The sequence below is a fragment of the Carex rostrata genome, chromosome 18 (genome assembly GCF_964058835.1).
Source record: "Carex rostrata chromosome 18, lpCarRost1.2, whole genome shotgun sequence".
In the NCBI taxonomy this organism is placed as follows: Eukaryota; Viridiplantae; Streptophyta; class Magnoliopsida; order Poales; family Cyperaceae; genus Carex; species Carex rostrata.
The window spans coordinates 8106278-8123313 of record NC_135935.1 but is presented as its reverse complement, the minus strand read 5'-3'; the positions used below and the strand labels follow the sequence as shown (position 1 = coordinate 8123313).

Here is a 17036-nt window from a genome sequence, read left to right as displayed (position 1 = left end):
TGAATTTTTATGGTCAAATTCCTACTCTTGTGCGTTTGGATGAAACAAAGAATAGCTCGGAATAGCTGCTAACCCGACATTTTTAAGGGATAGCGGAATAGCAGCTAACCCGAGCTATTCCTTGTGTTGAGAATAGCTTTTTTTTCATCAAAACGTGAAAAACAAAGAATAGCTCGCTAGGAATAGCTGCTATTTCTGGGTTAGAGTTATTCCTGTGTCATCCAAACGTACAGATTCCTCCTCTATTTATCCAAGGGCCAATTTTCTATGTACCTGTTCGGTCGAAGAGAGAAAAGTAAAATAAGTTGGAATGAACACTTCATTTTAGCCAAACAAAATAAGTGAAATCGTGGAAAAGTAAAATTGAGTTTGAACTTCTGCAGTCAGAATCCTGCTATTTACAAATAGATCATTCTTTTATTCTTTTATGAGCTAATTATTAATCAATGAGGATGGTGGAATAGAGATAGAAGAATTAATACTTTTCAAAATATGAAATTGACTCATTTATCGATACTCTTCAATTATTCCACTATTTTGTTATTTTTTCAACTGAATATGATTGGAATAGTGTGAAATATAAGTCTATTTCAAATTTCACCTTTTTATCTATTCCACTGCTTTGTCGAATAGGTCATATTCTACGGAGGTGGTGAAATGGGTATGTTTGTGTGATGAAAGAATAGTTAGTAAAACGAGTTGTTTTGCTATTTTATGTTTGAATGAAAAGTTAAAATAGCTTGGGCTAACTCACTATTCTCTATTTCTATAATTTATCAGGTCCTGTTATACTCAAATTTTGGATTAGTTTGCTATTCTAGCTAATCTGATTTCCCATCCAACACATATTTAGGCCATGTTCAGCTGTAATAAAAAATTTACTGTTTACATGGGAGAAAAAAAATTTACTCATTGAATTTTTATTTTCCCACGTGAACAGTAAAAATCAGTTCAAAAATTTTGCAATCTTATTCCGATTCTCTTTTCCCTTCGTCCGTTGAACAGAGCCTTAAGAAATTTTTTTTTTAAGAGATGAAATGGACTTATTTATTTTTACTCTTCTACTCTATCACGTTCAGGCAAATTCACTCCGAAAATCGTATGAAATAAAAGTTTTATTTCAAATTTAACTCTTTCTCGCTTTTCTTTCCATTACTATGGCGAACAGTACCAAGAAGAATAAAATAATTATTCAACTTTTAATGAAAAAATAATGACACATTACAATTAAAATTTCATATTAAATTAAAAAATACAATAAATTACATTTATCGTTAAAGGAAAAATAAAATAAAATATCAGCATAATTTTTTTAATGAATATACCAAGATCAATAGAATTCGAATCCCAAGCACGTAACTCAATATTTAAGTATAGATCCGGACCGTCCAACCTGTATCTTGGCACGAATATTAAGGTGGTTCCGATGAGTCCGCATAGTCTGCATTAACTCAAAAGAGCACTTTTTTAGTTAATATATCTGGGCCGTCTGATTGTAAACGGAGCTCATCCAACCTATGCCTATAATGTAGTGGCTCATTAATATTAGTGCGAATTTAATCTGTACGAATCTTAAAGCTAATCTAACGGTATAACTCAAAAGATTCCTTTTTGAGTTAATGCAGAGGATACGAATTCCGTTCCGATTGGGTTTTATTTATGGATCGGACGGTGAGGATGGTAATCAAAGATTGGGTTTTATTCAACTTATATTAGTTAGGAATCCGTACCCGGTAAACATAATTCTTTCGCCGAGCTAGTAGGGTTTATCTATCGGCGGAGACAGAGATGGCGGCAGTGGCGACTGACGAATCGCTAACCAGGCATGAAACAGAGGTCGGACAAGGAGGAGAGCACCAAGAACCGACGGAAAGCCTAGACGCCTTATCCGAGGAGGAAGAAGAATACGAAACATGGTCTGATGATTCTGACGTGGGAGAGGCGCTGGACTGGCTAGATGCCACCGAAGGCGGCGGCGTCTCCACCTGTGGAGGGGGCACAGGCTTTTCTGGTGGGAGTGCGGCACCACGCAGGCCGAATGCGCATGGAGGGGTGCTTTCAAGGCCGCTTCAACCTCTGTCTAATCGTAACCAGAGATTCACTTCTCATATCAGAGCCGATCCTTTAGAGGTACTGATCTGTCTCTCTCTGTCTGTCTCTCTCTCACGCTCTCCTCCCTCACGCATAAGATAGGTGATAGAAAGAATTAAGTTAGAGATTTTTGAGCTATATCAAAAGTTAATTGGGCTATTTGGTAGGATTAATCTGCGTCCTGGATTCAATTGAGCTCAATTGGCCTAATGTGGTGATGTGATTCTTGCGAAATATATCAGCACTTAGAAAACTGTTCTTTTAATTTTTAATTTTTTGATAATATCGAAGGACTGAAGAGGGAGTTTGGGTTTTAATGCATGTAATTCGTTTAGCCTAGAAATTAGAAAGCTAATTACTATAATTTTATATTTGTGAATCACTAATGTTATGTGGTGCTATTATCAAACTTGTGGTTTCTCTGGGTGTAATAACATAGGATTGTACTAATTTTAGCTTTCAATTTTTGAAGGAATGGGAAGGGAGAATGAATGTAGGAATGTCCAATTCGGTTACAACTGAAATAAGAGCTAGTGTTAAAGGGATGGCAATCGGAAAAACTAAGAATACTGAGAAAGCTGACCGAGCAACTGTTGAGCAGGTATGTGGTGAAAGCTTCACCTTTTTATATGTTTTTTTTTCTTCTTTTTGCCAAGAACAAACAGTTTGATTCCTCACAATTGTTGCAATGTAATTAAGGAGCTATTTATTACTGGTATAATCCCACTATTATTAAGCATTAAATTATTCCAAACTGTCTTCCTCTTTGCCAGCACTTAGATTTGAGGTGACTCTGAATTGAATGAATTAAATAACAAATAAGCTATAGGAAAGAAATGAAGAACTTCTAAGGTAACCCAACTTATTTGTTTCTTTCTGCCTGACGGTACCAAGTTAGTTTGTATAATAATCATGCTTTACTTGACAACATTCAACTTGTAGGCTATTGACCCAAGAACACGAATGGTTCTATTTAAGATGCTAAATCGTGGTGTTTTCAATGACATCAATGGTTGTATTTCTACCGGGAAAGAGGTACTTTGTTACCTTTTTTATTCAATACAAATGAGATATGAGGTCCTTACTGGGTATTTTTGTTGTTTATGCCTGCTGGAGCATCAAAAACTAATGTTGTAGTTTGGTCTTATCCCGCTTGACCCTTTTCTTATGCATTAATGATCAAATGCATGTTTTCTGACTAGATGTTCCTGATCATCCTGTACAAGAGCATACTCTTATTTCATCTCCTATGCCTGCCGCAGGCTCATAATTAAATAATTGTGTGTGTACAGGCTAATGTTTATCATGCCACAAAAACTGATGGTCAGGAGCTAGCTATAAAAATCTACAAGACTTCTGTTCTCGTCTTCAAGTATTTATTTTATATTTGTTTGTACATTTTTCATGTTACTTGCCAGTTTTTTAGTTGTCTTTTCTGTTAATTTGGAATGGTCTAATGAAGTTTATCGGACAATTTGTCACCTGAAAAGGTAGTATGAAGAATAATTATATGCAGTTGAGTAGTTGTAAAATCTGATTGTTTGCTCTTGCATTAGACCGGGTAGCATGAGCAATGTAGCAGTAGAATATTGTTTTCCCCTTTCTATGTCATTTTAAAATTTTGTTCTACCAGTCCTGGTTTGGCTTTGTTGGGAATTGTTGGCCCTTAAACCCTCTATCAGTTACAGGATTTTGTTCTCATGCCTGCCCTGGTCTGAACTTGTGTTGATGGATTTAGTTATTCAGAACATAGCAATGGGTATAATATTTTTATTGGTTTTCAGGGATAGAGACCGGTATGTCCAGGGAGATTACCGTTTCAGGCATGGATACTGCAAGCACAATCCCCGCAAAATGGTCAAAACTTGGGCTGAGAAAGAAATGCGAAACCTTTTGCGGTAAGGAATCCCATAAATATTATGTTAATGGAATTTCTTGTCATTATCATTTTTTTGTTTCTTTTTTTTCATTAATGCATGTCCTTACTTTAGAGTGAAAGCTGCTGGAATAAGATGCCCGACACCTCTCCTCTTAAGGATGCATGTTTTGGTGATGGAGTTTATTGGTAAGTTAATTTTTTTCTCTTAGCTTTAGCTGATATATCCAAAGTTGTCTTGGTTTTGATGTTAACTTATTAAGAAGCAAGTGAGATGTTACATATGGAGTTGCTAATAATTGTAAAAAACTTATCAGGAAAAGGAGGATGGGCTGCGCCACGCCTCAAGGATGCGAATTTATCTGAAGAGAAGTTGCGTGAGAGTTATGTTGAGGTACTTCTGCACCATTGTTTCTTGCATCTGTGTCTGTAGTGGGGGTAGGGTTTGAGGAGGGGGGGCATTCTATACTGATCAGTATTGGTACCATCCTTGTGGATTGGTGCTTGATTGTATAGTTTTAGGGAATATTTGAGCTTCTTGTTGCTGTAACGGATAGTTGTGCATTTTAAAATCAGGTATTTTTTTTGGGTCTGATCTATGCAGCGTGGGGCATGTAATAAAACTTCTGGGGCATTTGAGCTGTTGTTGCTGAGTAATTAGTTTTGGTGCAGTTTGTACAATTAATATGATATTGCAGTATTTTCTTTTATTTAATTATATTTGTTCTTTTTTTGTAGATTATCACAGCAATGAGGACACTATATCAGAAGTGCAAGCTGGTACATGGAGATTTGAGCGAATACAACATTCTTTATTACGAGGTATGACTACAATCTTCAGACAAATAAAAATAAAAAATTGAATATTGTTTGTTCTCAATTATATTATGACTGTATGACATGATTCTTGTACCCCGCAAAGAAGCTTACAATATTTCTTGCATCCCTAAATATACTCTCTTTACTATTTCAAACCTGATAACATCAGCAATCTCATTCTCCCCATTTTCTATAGAAATGTGGAGGTTGACTATCCTTTTTGTTAATATAGCAATTGTTCATTGCATTGTGCCTATGGATTTTTTAGAGAAGTGAAATTAACCCAACTTAATGGATTGAGGAAAAAGACTACTGATGATAGTTAGTTTTACCTAATTTTCACATTGCCTTCTTTTGTTTTGCAATTTTGCAGGGTCATTTGTACATTATTGATGTATCTCAATCAGTTGATCTTGACCATCCATCAGCTCTTGAGTTTTTAAAGGAAGATTGCTTGCATGTCACTGTAGGACATTTCTCAAGCCATTCTAATGATTAATTTTTCATGTTTTGTCTTCATCAAGTTTTTTAATGTTGGGTTGTATTGGTGAATAACGTATGATCATGATACCATTATAGTGCTTAGTGATACCAGGGTAAATTCGGCATGCCAGCATAAGTTTTTTTTTTTGTAGAAGTGCCCTTTTCATTTCTTTTTAGCTTTTAGTTTTAAACAAAAATAAATTATTTATTAATCGTGCTTGTATAACAGGATTTCTTTACAAAGCATGGAGTTGCGGGTATGTCAGTTATGGAGCTGTTTGATTTTGTGATTGACCCAACAATTTCTGACGAGTCTGTGGATGAGTATCTGGAGAAGGTTCCTCTCTCTCTCTCTCTCTCTCTCTCAAAAATCTTGACAGAGGCTGTCAAGTATGTTCCTATCTCTCTCTCACTCGTGCATGCACAATCACATTTTTGCATCAGGTACCTCATACTGATGTATTTGCTTATTCACACCAAAACAAGTTTTTGGTCTTTGGGGTGTATAGTCTCTTATGATATTGATAATTCTTTGTAACTTTTCTCCGTATGGCAAGTACACTTTATAACATGATAGATACAAGGTGGAAGTAGTAAATTGTTTTTAGTTAGATTACCTTTGCGTAGGCTATGTTCTTATTTGCTATGCTAGTCTTAAGGGATGAAAAAAAAAGTAAAACAAAAACTGGATTTGCTTGGTTTTGTGTTTATTTTGTCAGATGAATGGGTTTAGTCATTCAAGCAATCTTGAATACCAAAGTAAACTGTTTGTTGCTGTATACTAAAAGATAGCATTTACGTAGTATTTAAGTTTTGTATTTTGTTATTTGAAGTGGTAATTTTTATTATTTTTCAAAAAGTGGAGCCATTATGGACAGAATAAGAAAGCAGGGCTTTCAACCCTCTTCAAATTATATTAATTTTTTGTACAATTTACCTGGGTTGATTTCAAGTAGTGGTTTTGTTGGCAACTGTAATCAACTCTCTTTTATTATACCATAGAGAGTTGGTGCCTTGCTGTATACTAATTTGTTGACTTTAATTTCAGGCCCAGCAAAAGGTTTTGGAGAGAGGAGATGCAGCTGCCAAGGATGACACCATCTCCCCTACTGTTTTTGTTGAGGTCCTTTCCCTCTCTCTTATGATGTTTGCTTGCAACAATTTTATGTTAACCCTCGTAATACATGATGCATCATTGGTAGCCCTAAAAACACAGGAAGCCTCATTTTTACCTCCACATATTACAAAAGTATTGTCCTGGTTGCCGGTTCTCATGTCTGTCTATAATGAGAAGATGGAGTATATGTAAAATTTCCTATATGATTAAGGCCAGAGAGACCTCCCTTGGGACCTTTGAGGAGTCACTTTAATGTTCATCGCTTAAATCTCGTTGCAGAACCTGATCAGGAAGCATGGATTAAATAAGTTTCTTGTTTTGTAAGACCATTAATGATCCACTGAGGTGTTTTCAGCTATTATAGCATTTCCTTTGTGCCCTAGCTTCCTTTTTCATTTCATCTGATGTTGATAGTTCCTGCATTGATTAAGTTGGTTTTCCTACTCTCTTCATTTTAAAAAGTGCCTTTCTTCTTTTTGGGTGATTAGGATTTATATGTGATCTAACTGAGTATGGGTGCTATATTTCACCTTGTTATTGTCCGGTAATAAAAGCAAACCCCAAAATAAAATACAAATTATTGAGCCAACTGGTAGGTTTCTCTTTGTAATTCAAACTATAAGGCCTGAGATTTAGCTCCCTAACATATACGTTTCTCCTAATTTTCTTTAGACCTTAAACTATGTGAAACAATGCGAAGCTGACCTAGTCAACATGGCATCGCTCCAACGGCCCTCACTTGCATATGAACCTACCACTGATGTCATGTATGACAAGCCCCTTCAAGGGTTTGTTTGCACAAGAGAGAACACCAGGGAAGAAGATAGAGAAGTAGAGATTGCCGACAAGGTGGATGATGATGATGATGATGATGATGATGATGAGAGCTTAAGCGGGGACGAGTCATGTTCTAGTTTGGATGAAGAAGAAAGGGATGAGAGGAGAGAAAAAGTGGGGCCCGAGGAGAGGAAAGCGGCACGCAAGGAGAACAAGAAGAAGGTGAAGGAGGAGAAGAGAGAGGCACGAAAGACCAAGGTGCCTAAGGTCGATAAAAAACGAAGGAAAAAACTAGCAAAGGCTAAATGTAGACGGTAGATAACTTCTTAAAAGTAAAGAAATGCTTGCATGATTGAAGCAAGAGATCGTTTAGCAACTTTCTATTGTGTAATGTTTATTTGTTTCAGTACTACTTTTGGCATCCTTAAACAACATAGACTGATAGAGTTAATTGCAATTAGAGTACACGAGCATGCTAATAATATATAGTATCAAATATGTTTAAGTTATTATTATGTAGGAATTTTCTAATTTGCACATCATTTAGTTTAGTTTCATATATTTTTAATAATTATTTAATATAAAAGCAATTAAATAAATTTGTAGCATGACATATTGTTTATATTTTTGAGTAAACATACAATTATATAATCTGTTTTCCAACACATCCTGTTCTTGTGTTCACTATTGGCTTTGTTGTTATTCAAACTAAAGCAAATTACATTCAGTTACTTATTGCTCCATCTCTTATCGGACAATAGATTCAAAATAATACAAGATAGAAGCTATGAGTAAGATGACTATAAAAGTCATTTGTTGACTAAAGTAACAGTAATACTTCTTGTGTTTATTACTGGAAATTTTACTTCTCTAAATTTCTTAATTTTTACGGATACTTTATTATTATATTCCCGGTTTCCCTTTAGCAAGAAGTATTTTTCAGTTTTGTTTCTCCTGGCATTTCACTGGTTTTGGTCTCGTCCCTTTTGGGGATTTTCTGCTTTAGCTCCTTGATACAAGTTTACAGAAGGAAAAAAGAAGGAACGAGTAGAAACCTAGCTGAACTGAAAGAAAATATTGCTTGGATGGCTTAGAGGTGCAAACTGATCAGATACAAATCAGATAGTGATAAAACTATATTTGTATCTGTTTTTATTTTTGGATACGGATCGGATATCCGTAAATATATACATAATTTGTTTTTGTTTTCGTAATATATATTAAATTATATAATAATATATTTACTATTTATTCTTTAAATATAAATAATTAAAATTTAAAATTATATCGTATATGTATCTGCACAAATATCGGATATTCATAACTAATTTTGGAATACAGATGAATACGGTCGGATAATATCCCTTCTGTTTCACTGTGAGCGCCAGTGGCATGCCTAATTGCCTACCACGCAAGGGGATCGGGTCATACAATGGGCAACGGGCCAGCCACGTGTTTATTCTTCTTCTAAGGTTTCAATTTTACAATTTAAACCTTAAGATTTTGATCATCAAAAATAGATTTAAAATTGCAATTCAAGCAAAATTTTGTCATATTATCAATAAGTTCAAAAATGAGTTTTCAAGACAAATTAGTAAAATTATGGCGTGTTATATTATTAATAATTATAGCGCTATTAGCTGTTTTTGTCACTATAACTAACTATAATTGTTTTTTTTTTTTTTTTTTTTCCGCGATGAGGCGATAGTTGCTATTTAAAATCTTGATATAAATACAAAAAAATCAGACTCTACTTAAAATATTAAGTATAGGTTAATTAAATAAGTAGTATTTTTTTTCGACTTAATTATCTGAATAATCTTATTAAACTTGCAAATTTTGAAATTCTTTCAAATTAAGAACAGAGTGAAAAGTAGGGGTGACAAAAAAAAATCATAGTTCATGATTCGATTTGAATTTGATTTGAGTTTAGTTCGATTCAAAATTAGTTCTTTCTGAAACAAATCAAACCAGTTTGATTCAAACCTTATTCAAATCAAACTCAAACATGATATAATTCGTTTGAAATTAATTCTCGAACTATTTAGGTTTGAATCTCAAATAATACAACTAATGAATTCAACCATTAATCTTTAATAATGCAGGAACCAAACTTACATCACAACTCAAAATTGTTAATATAATGTTAACTTATAATAGGAAAATGTTTCAGCAGCGTAACAAATTAACAATGTAATAAGTTTCATTTGACTAAGTCTATGCCGTAATTTTAATCAATCCAGCAGCGTAAAGGTAAGGAAATCTTAAACTGACCCATAATCCATTAGTGTGAATTTGTGAAAGATAAAAGGAAACCGTGTGAATTTTGTTCCGCGAGAAGAAAATTAATACATAAACTACCGGTATAAATAGGAATGCCAAAAAAATTTGTAGTTTGTAATTCAATTGATTTTGATTTGAAAAATATGTAGTTCGCAATTAATTCGATTTAAAATTAATTTAATTGAAATCTTATTTTAACTCAAATTCAAATTAGAGTAAGTTGGATTCGGTAGTAAAAAGATATTTAAAGTTTATTTAGATGTATATGAAACATTTTACCTCTATTTTTCTTCCATCTTATACCACAGGAAGTTCGATACAAAACGCGCTCTGAAGTTCCTCAGCTCCACACTCCAGTTCGAGTCTCTTCTTTCCGTTCAATACAAAACGCGCTCTCCTTATTTTTCTCAGTGCCACCCTCAAGTAATCCAGTAAAAATGGGTACCGTTGGCGAGTTTATCTCTTTCTCACAATGTTTTGTGGACCCCACAGTCCGCCTCCGTTCACCCCGCCGCCTCCCGTCGCCTCGTTCCGCCACCACTGTCTCAGTAGTCGCGCTTATAAAACGAAACCCCAAGCGCCTAAAATACCTCGCCGAGCGCCTCTTCAAGGTCAGAATTTTCATGTCTCCTGGCTTCTGGTTTTTGAATTAAATCAGTTATATTGATATATGGTTTGAGTGAACTAGCTTAGTGATAAAGACAATAACCCTCTAGGCTCTACGAAGATTGAAATTAACCAAAATTTAACAAGTTATGTAGGAGAGCACTGCAGTTTAGAAAGAAAAAAAAATGTAGACCTTGCAAGATGTGTTTAAAAAAGTTCCTAACCCTTAGGAGCGGATCAGGATTTTTGTCGGGAGGGGACAAAAAAATATTGAATCGGGTTTAAATAGCTAATCGGATTTAAACCCATTAACTAATTAGGTACTCGATAAAAAAAAATGTTTTGACTTATATTTTTCAATGCTTTAAATTATAATTCATAATTACCAATGATAATTCAAGAAATTTATTTTGATTTTAATACTAAATTTAACCCGAATTACAAATCGAGAGGGGGGCAAAGTCGATTAGTACCGATAGATCACCACTAAAACTCAAAATCCAGGGGGCGGGGGGGCATGCTAGGTCTGCCCCTGCTATCCCTTCTCCAAAACTCATAATAGAATTTGGTACCTAAACTTCTAAATATGTTCACAATGCCAATGTTTCATTGAGTTTATAGAGAAAGGAGGAAGATATGGTGTTTGTGAAGATGGACCAGTCAGGGGATGACATGTGGAAGCTTGACCATGTCATCGAGCTTATAAAGGAAGGAGCTGTTGGCGTAATCCCCACTGATACTGTGTATGTTTAATTTATAAATGTACCCTTTTTAGGATTAATTTTTGTCCAATCCCTAAACCCTTATAATATATGGTGGGTACCAGATGAGATGTGTCTTTCATTCTTTGTGCAACTTTACAGTATATTTTGTTACTTAAAACTATGAGTTGCATTTTTTTTTGTATGTTGCACACTTATTCTTTTGTATTTTTGCTTATTCATTAATACCAGTTTAAGTACTTGCTTATTCCTAGTTACACTTTTTTCCTCTTGATGGTGTAATAGCAAAATATGAAAAATTGAAGTGACTTTTTTTGAACTGGCTCTGCCATTTTGTATTGGGCTGTGGCATCTTTTTAAGCCATTTTGCACTGCTAAACTTGTTCGAGATGTCCAATTCGCCACCAAAAGTATGTCCAGTCTGCCTCAACTTTATTTTTTGTTCTTCAATTTAGATATTCAATTGTGTGTGACATGAAGAACAGTGATTCCATCGAACGTCTACGGAGGTATGCTGCTTTATTTTCCTCTTTTCTTTAAATTTCACTTTTGAAAAACATAATTTTAGTGCCAGTTGTTAGCATTCCCCTTTTTCTTGCGCAGGATTAAGGGCATAGGACCTACAAAGGTACGGTACTTTATTGTTATTTTTTCCATATAAAAATTAATTTATTCAAAGCAAGATTTAGGATTGCTGGTTTATATTCAGTGCCAGTAAGCGTAGATCTATGTTTTGGTGTGGTTTTTAAATTTATTTTATTATTATTATTATTATTATTATTATTATTATTACTTTTTTTATAATTTGTGACTAAATGTAGCAACTACATAAGTACACCTCTGATATATCTCTCTCCATTTTGTTTATTTTTCTTTTGTTTGCAAAGTAGCCTTTAAGCATACTATGCCCTTCAATAAGGGACATATACAAGTACACATTGGGGTTTCCTTGTGGTAGCAGTGAAGGCCGTAGAGACATCTTTCGGGTTGTCAAACCCTGCCTACCAGGACCTGTAAGGATTATTATTTAATCAACTTGCTAATTGTAGTTAGTGTTGCAAATGCCCTCGGATATCTTTGGATTTACAAGTTTACCTGTAAAACTTCTGATTACTATACATTAGTTATAACAGCCTTCTTTATGCTAACCTTGTTGGTTGGATTTAAACTACTATTCTTCATGTAGAATGCACTAGTCCAAGTACTTGTACTCTTGTTTAGTTTTCTTCTGCCATAGGCCTCATGAAAAATGGTAGTATCAAAACCCTCCGAAAGACGAAGAAATGATATAATTGCTAGATTTTTTAATTGTCATGTTATGTATTTATTATGACTGTGAGAGTCAATCTTGCATGTGTACCCTAAAATATCTTGGCATTTTATTTGTAAACCTTCAGAAAATTTGTTATTCAATGAAGTTCCCCCATCTCCCAGCGATATATGCCAAAATTCCCTTATAATTATTAGCTAATGATTTTCAATTGGTTCTAATGATATATGTACTGTTAAGGTGTTGTATCTGCCAGTAAGGAATCAATAATAGTTTAAACTATTTTTTCCTTTTCAATTTGTTTGTTCCCTCTCCCTCTCCGTATATATCTCAGTTGTTACCGCTATTGTGTGCAGTACACATTTATAATGATGGCCAATAAAGAATTACCCCGACAATGCATAAGGCATGGCCCAAAAGGGGTTGCAATCCGGCATGTGAAAAGAAGGAAGGTAGGGGTACGTATGCCAGATGATACTGTATGCCAATACATATTAGAAGCCTTAGATTCTCCCCTCATTTGCACTAGGTACTGTATACCATTTTCTTAATACTTTCTATATGTATATCTATTTGTTTACATCAGCATACTATGCAATGCCCTTACGAGTATTGAAACAATAAAAATGTGGTGATGGTGTTTATATACTTTTTTGGATTATTACTTCCTAGTGTGAAATATCCAGCGGAGGATGAGTGGGTTTTGGATCCTGAAATTATAGCAGAAATCTACAAACAAGAGGTATGTTACTTTCTCTATTTTGGTCTCGGCCCTCACATATTTTTCTGTTATTATTAAGGTTAAGTAAAGACTAAAGGCATAAGAAATCATAATGCAACCATGGAAACCCATGAATAGAATGGGAAAATGTGACCAACTGATGTTGGTTCCAGGTTAGCAGATACATATTAGTACCAGGATTGATCTGTCCATTCTTTTATCTGATTCCTAAAAATGCAAGTAACAGCCATACTGGTCACTTCAATGTTTTAAATTTTATCTTCTCACGTCTAATTTTATTTTTTTCCTTAATTGTTGCTCAGGGTGTTGATTTTATAGTTGATGATGGAGTCAGAGCAGCTGAGCCATCAACAGTAGTTGATTTGACTGGGGACTACCCAACTGTAATTCGTCTTGGAAAGGTTTCTACTTGTATGAAGCCAGTTTTTTGTTTTGATAAATTTGTCTCAACTGAACACCAAGAACACTGAAGTCAGAACCCTGAAGCATAAAAAATTAGCCTTACCTGTCATAGGCAGAAATTTGTCTCAACTGGTACAGAATGGGTATTTCCTGTCATAGGCAGAAATTTGACCTTGCATCAATACAGATGTGTATATCAGAGATTTGCTATGATAGTAATTATTGTCAAATTAGTTGATGGTAATGATTTTTGTTCAGAATAAAGTACATTATCCGAGAAGTATCAATGATTTCCTAGTTTCACCCAGAAACTCTTGGTAGCAGCATTGTTAGTAATTATTGTCTTTACATATTCTACCTTGTAGCTGCATTGTTCTTGTTATCATCTTTTAGTCAAAAATCGATGAAGGGGAGTCATGCTTGTGATAAGGACTATTTTTTTAGACTGGAAGATGTCACAAAAGTGACTTGTTTGACTATATAGAATCTTGATTCTTGAAGGAGACGGGACCAATTTTATTGTATTGTTGGCATTTATGTAGGGGCCGAAGCTACATTGGATGGTAATGGAAGGAGAGGAGAGTGGGGGAGTGCCAGAGGATTGATGGTCAGTTGAAACTCTTAAAAGCATGCAAGTTGTGACTTGTGAATGGAATTGCCGGGTTGAGTAGGATAGTTGTCTGTTACGAAGACTATGCTGCTGGCATTTTTGTAAAAATAGGTAATCAACAGAACAACTAAGGTGTAAATATTGATGATGTCGCGAGAAATATATCTGTTTGTTTTTGTTACCTCTCTCTCTGTTAAGTTGGAAGATCTCCCGACCCCCTTGTAACTAGTAAGAATTGGATTTGTTAGTGCTATTTAGTTCGTTTATGACCAGGCTGTCTTTTTTATGCTTAACAATGCCAATTAGCATCTCCATCAACTACTAAGGCTCTGTTCGGTTGTTAGGTGGGAATGAGAATGGGTCTAATTTGAATGGCCAAAACACTGTATGCGTGGAAAAAAAAAATTCACTCTGAGGGTCTGTTCGGCAGCCTAGTAGGGAATAGGAATGGATATAGGAATTGAAAATTTTGAACTGGATTTTACTGTTCACGTGGGAAAAAATAAATTTTGTCTAAGTGAATTTTTTTTTTTTCCACGTGAACATTACTTTCGGGATTAATGCTGAACAGGGCCTGAGTGAATTTTTTTTCCCACGGAAACAGTGAATGGCCGGGCCTAATGGTTTAGCACTTCACCTTCCTCTTGTATTGAGACGTGAGCAATCAAGTCTTAAATGTTTTGTTTGTTTTGATATGCTCCTGAAGCCTCTCCTACTCTCAAATCTCAATACTACAAAGTCAAAGTAATACTGATGTAACTCTCCTGGTTTACAAAACAGGAAAATCAGGATAGATGGAAGAGCTAATATTTGAATTAGGCCCAGCCATGAACACCTGCTTGTAAGCCCTGATTAATCTTCTTAAAATCACTGTAGCCAGTTGTAACAAGAACACGGCACGTCGCGACTCCGTTACGGCACAACATTTAACGTAATTTGCGCATCTCGTTTTATGGATACTGTGATCACATTCTGATAAAAATGACACGGTATGGTATGTGAATCTTATCTGCTCTATAGATGAAATGATATCAAATATGGCATATGGTTATGCCGATTTTTTTATTAATCGGAAATGAAAAAAAATATCGGAAAAAAGTGGCGTTTTGATTGAAAATCGAAATATAGATAAAACGGGACCGTTTATTATTATTATTATTTTTTTTGGTTGAAAATGCCCGTAGGCTTCATTAATAACAGGTACTGATACATCATGTAGTACATTAGGAGAAAATAAAATAAAACAATGTTTGCTGCCCCTATTAGTCTATTGCATCTCGGCTAATGGTTAACGAACAGAGGGTACGTAAATCCCTGGTAATCAAATTGCCCTGATCGTGCCAGATTGGCCAGGAGATGGGCCTTTTGGGTTTCTCTTCTACCTTTAAACTCACAGTGGAAGTTTGCATTCTTCTTCAATAAGTTGGAGATGCACATCAGTTCTTTATACGAGCGCCAATCAATTACTTGGAGAGTTAGATTTCTAGTTTTAGAGTTTAACGCCTTTACTAACAATTCAGAATCTGTATAGAAGGTGCAGCTTGATATGTTCATATGATCAGCCGCCCGGATCGCCATAAGCAGTGCCCATACCTCCATATGAAATGGGGATATTCCATCGGCAAAGGCTTTTAGCTCATATCTGACAAGTTCTTGCTGCTCTTCCAAAACAAAAGCTGCTCCGCCTCTTCCTCTTTGATCAAACGATCCATCACACCAGCAGTTGTAGGAGAACTCATTCCTCTCACATTGCAAGTCATTGGGCTGTTGTAAGGCATTTATTTTGGATGGTATCGGGTCAGGTAGACAGAGTGGTTTATGGGTGAGATAGAGATGCCTGATGGTGGCTGCCGGGTCACATTTCTTGTCACCGAAGATGTGCGAACATCTCGATTTCCAGATTTGCCAGGCTATAGTCATAAATAGAGCAACTTGCGGTGTTTGAAGGTTATCCCACAGAGCAACCAGAATATCCAGAATTGATTCATGTACCAGTGAGTCGGTACATGATGCAAAAAAGATAATCCAAACCATTCCAGACATGGAAAAAAAAACCAATAGGGATAATCAATCTCGTCCAAGATGCAAAAAAGATAATCCATGCAGAATAATCCGTCCCATTCTAGATGGGAAAAAAGGAGACCGAATCGTCTGTCCCCCGGGAGGCAGGAAATTCCTGTCCCTAGTGTCTCTGCAGGTGGGGCCTCATTTAAAAACAGTAACAATAGTTAAACCCTAAACAGTAACCGGTCCCATCCCGCAGTGACTCTGGGTGGCAGAAATTTCCTGTCCCCCGGAGGCAGACGATTTGGTTTCGGAAAAAAAAGTATTTTGAACTTGATTCAAATGTCAAGCTTACAAAAAAAAATAAAAAAAATGTCAAGCTTAAAGTTATTTGGAGCCCGACAATGCCTTTTAAACTTGATTTTTCAAATCTTCATATCAATTCTCCGAAATCGCCATACACCAAGACGAAAAAAATTTGATTAATACAAAAATCGGTGTGGTCATGTGATATGTTTTATATATTTTGGGACAAATTTTCTATTTTTTTTTCTTTTTCAAATAAATTTAATATAAAAAACAGTTAAACACACATTTAATCACGGCAGTTATGATGAGTTTGGCTAATATAACATAAATGTCATTTTAGCTTATATAACACCAACTCTAAAACCTATCAAATCGGCTTCAAACGACTAATCAAAACTGTTCAAACCGATTTACATTATGAGTGATGCGTTTACATATAATTTTTTTTTATATTTTTGAGTTATTTTAGTATCAAATCAAGTGATAAAAATATTCAAAAATAAATGTATTAAAATTAACTTAAAAACTCACACATTTGACCACTTGACTTAATACTAAATAAATTCAAAAAGTTATAAATTTTGCATGTAAATGCACAACTAATGAAGTAAATTGCTTTGAACGGTTTGAATTTATCATTTGAAGTCAATTTGATGAGTTAGGCTAATATGACATTGGTGTTATTTGAAACTAAATAACACCAAATCTTAAACCCTTAGATTTGCTTTAAGATTCGTACAAAATAAAGTGCTTGAACAGTAAAAGCGGATATTACGAATCTTCAAGCAGATCTAAGGGTTTAAGATTTGGTGTTATTTAGTTTCAAATAACACCAATGTCATATTAGCCTAACTCCAATTTGATAGATTTTAGAGTTAGTGTTATATAGATTGAAATGAGAAACTCTGCGTGAATGGATGTGAGC

General features: G+C 35.0%; 2 protein-coding genes across 2 annotated transcripts; both read left to right on the top strand.

Moving 5' to 3' along the window:
- Positions 1–1748: 1748 nt before the first annotated feature.
- Positions 1749–7758, top strand: LOC144569141 (uncharacterized). Its single transcript, XM_078319341.1, has 12 exons — positions 1749–2130; positions 2564–2692; positions 3034–3126; positions 3384–3463; positions 3876–3989; positions 4083–4156; positions 4285–4361; positions 4706–4789; positions 5160–5252; positions 5499–5606; positions 6318–6392; positions 7059–7758. Exons 1-12 carry the CDS (start codon positions 1789–1791, stop codon positions 7479–7481), a joined length of 1692 nt encoding a protein of 563 aa, XP_078175467.1. The 5' UTR covers positions 1749–1788; the 3' UTR covers positions 7482–7758.
- A 1996-nt stretch (positions 7759–9754) lies between these two features.
- Positions 9755–14064, top strand: LOC144569792 (DHBP synthase RibB-like alpha/beta domain-containing protein). The gene is made up of 9 exons (XM_078320266.1): positions 9755–10057; positions 10674–10795; positions 11230–11283; positions 11378–11402; positions 11665–11787; positions 12401–12573; positions 12717–12786; positions 13089–13187; positions 13731–14064. The coding sequence occupies exons 1-9, from the start codon at positions 9884–9886 to the stop codon at positions 13791–13793; spliced, it is 903 nt and encodes a 300-aa protein (XP_078176392.1). The 5' UTR covers positions 9755–9883; the 3' UTR covers positions 13794–14064.
- Positions 14065–17036: the final 2972 nt, after the last annotated feature.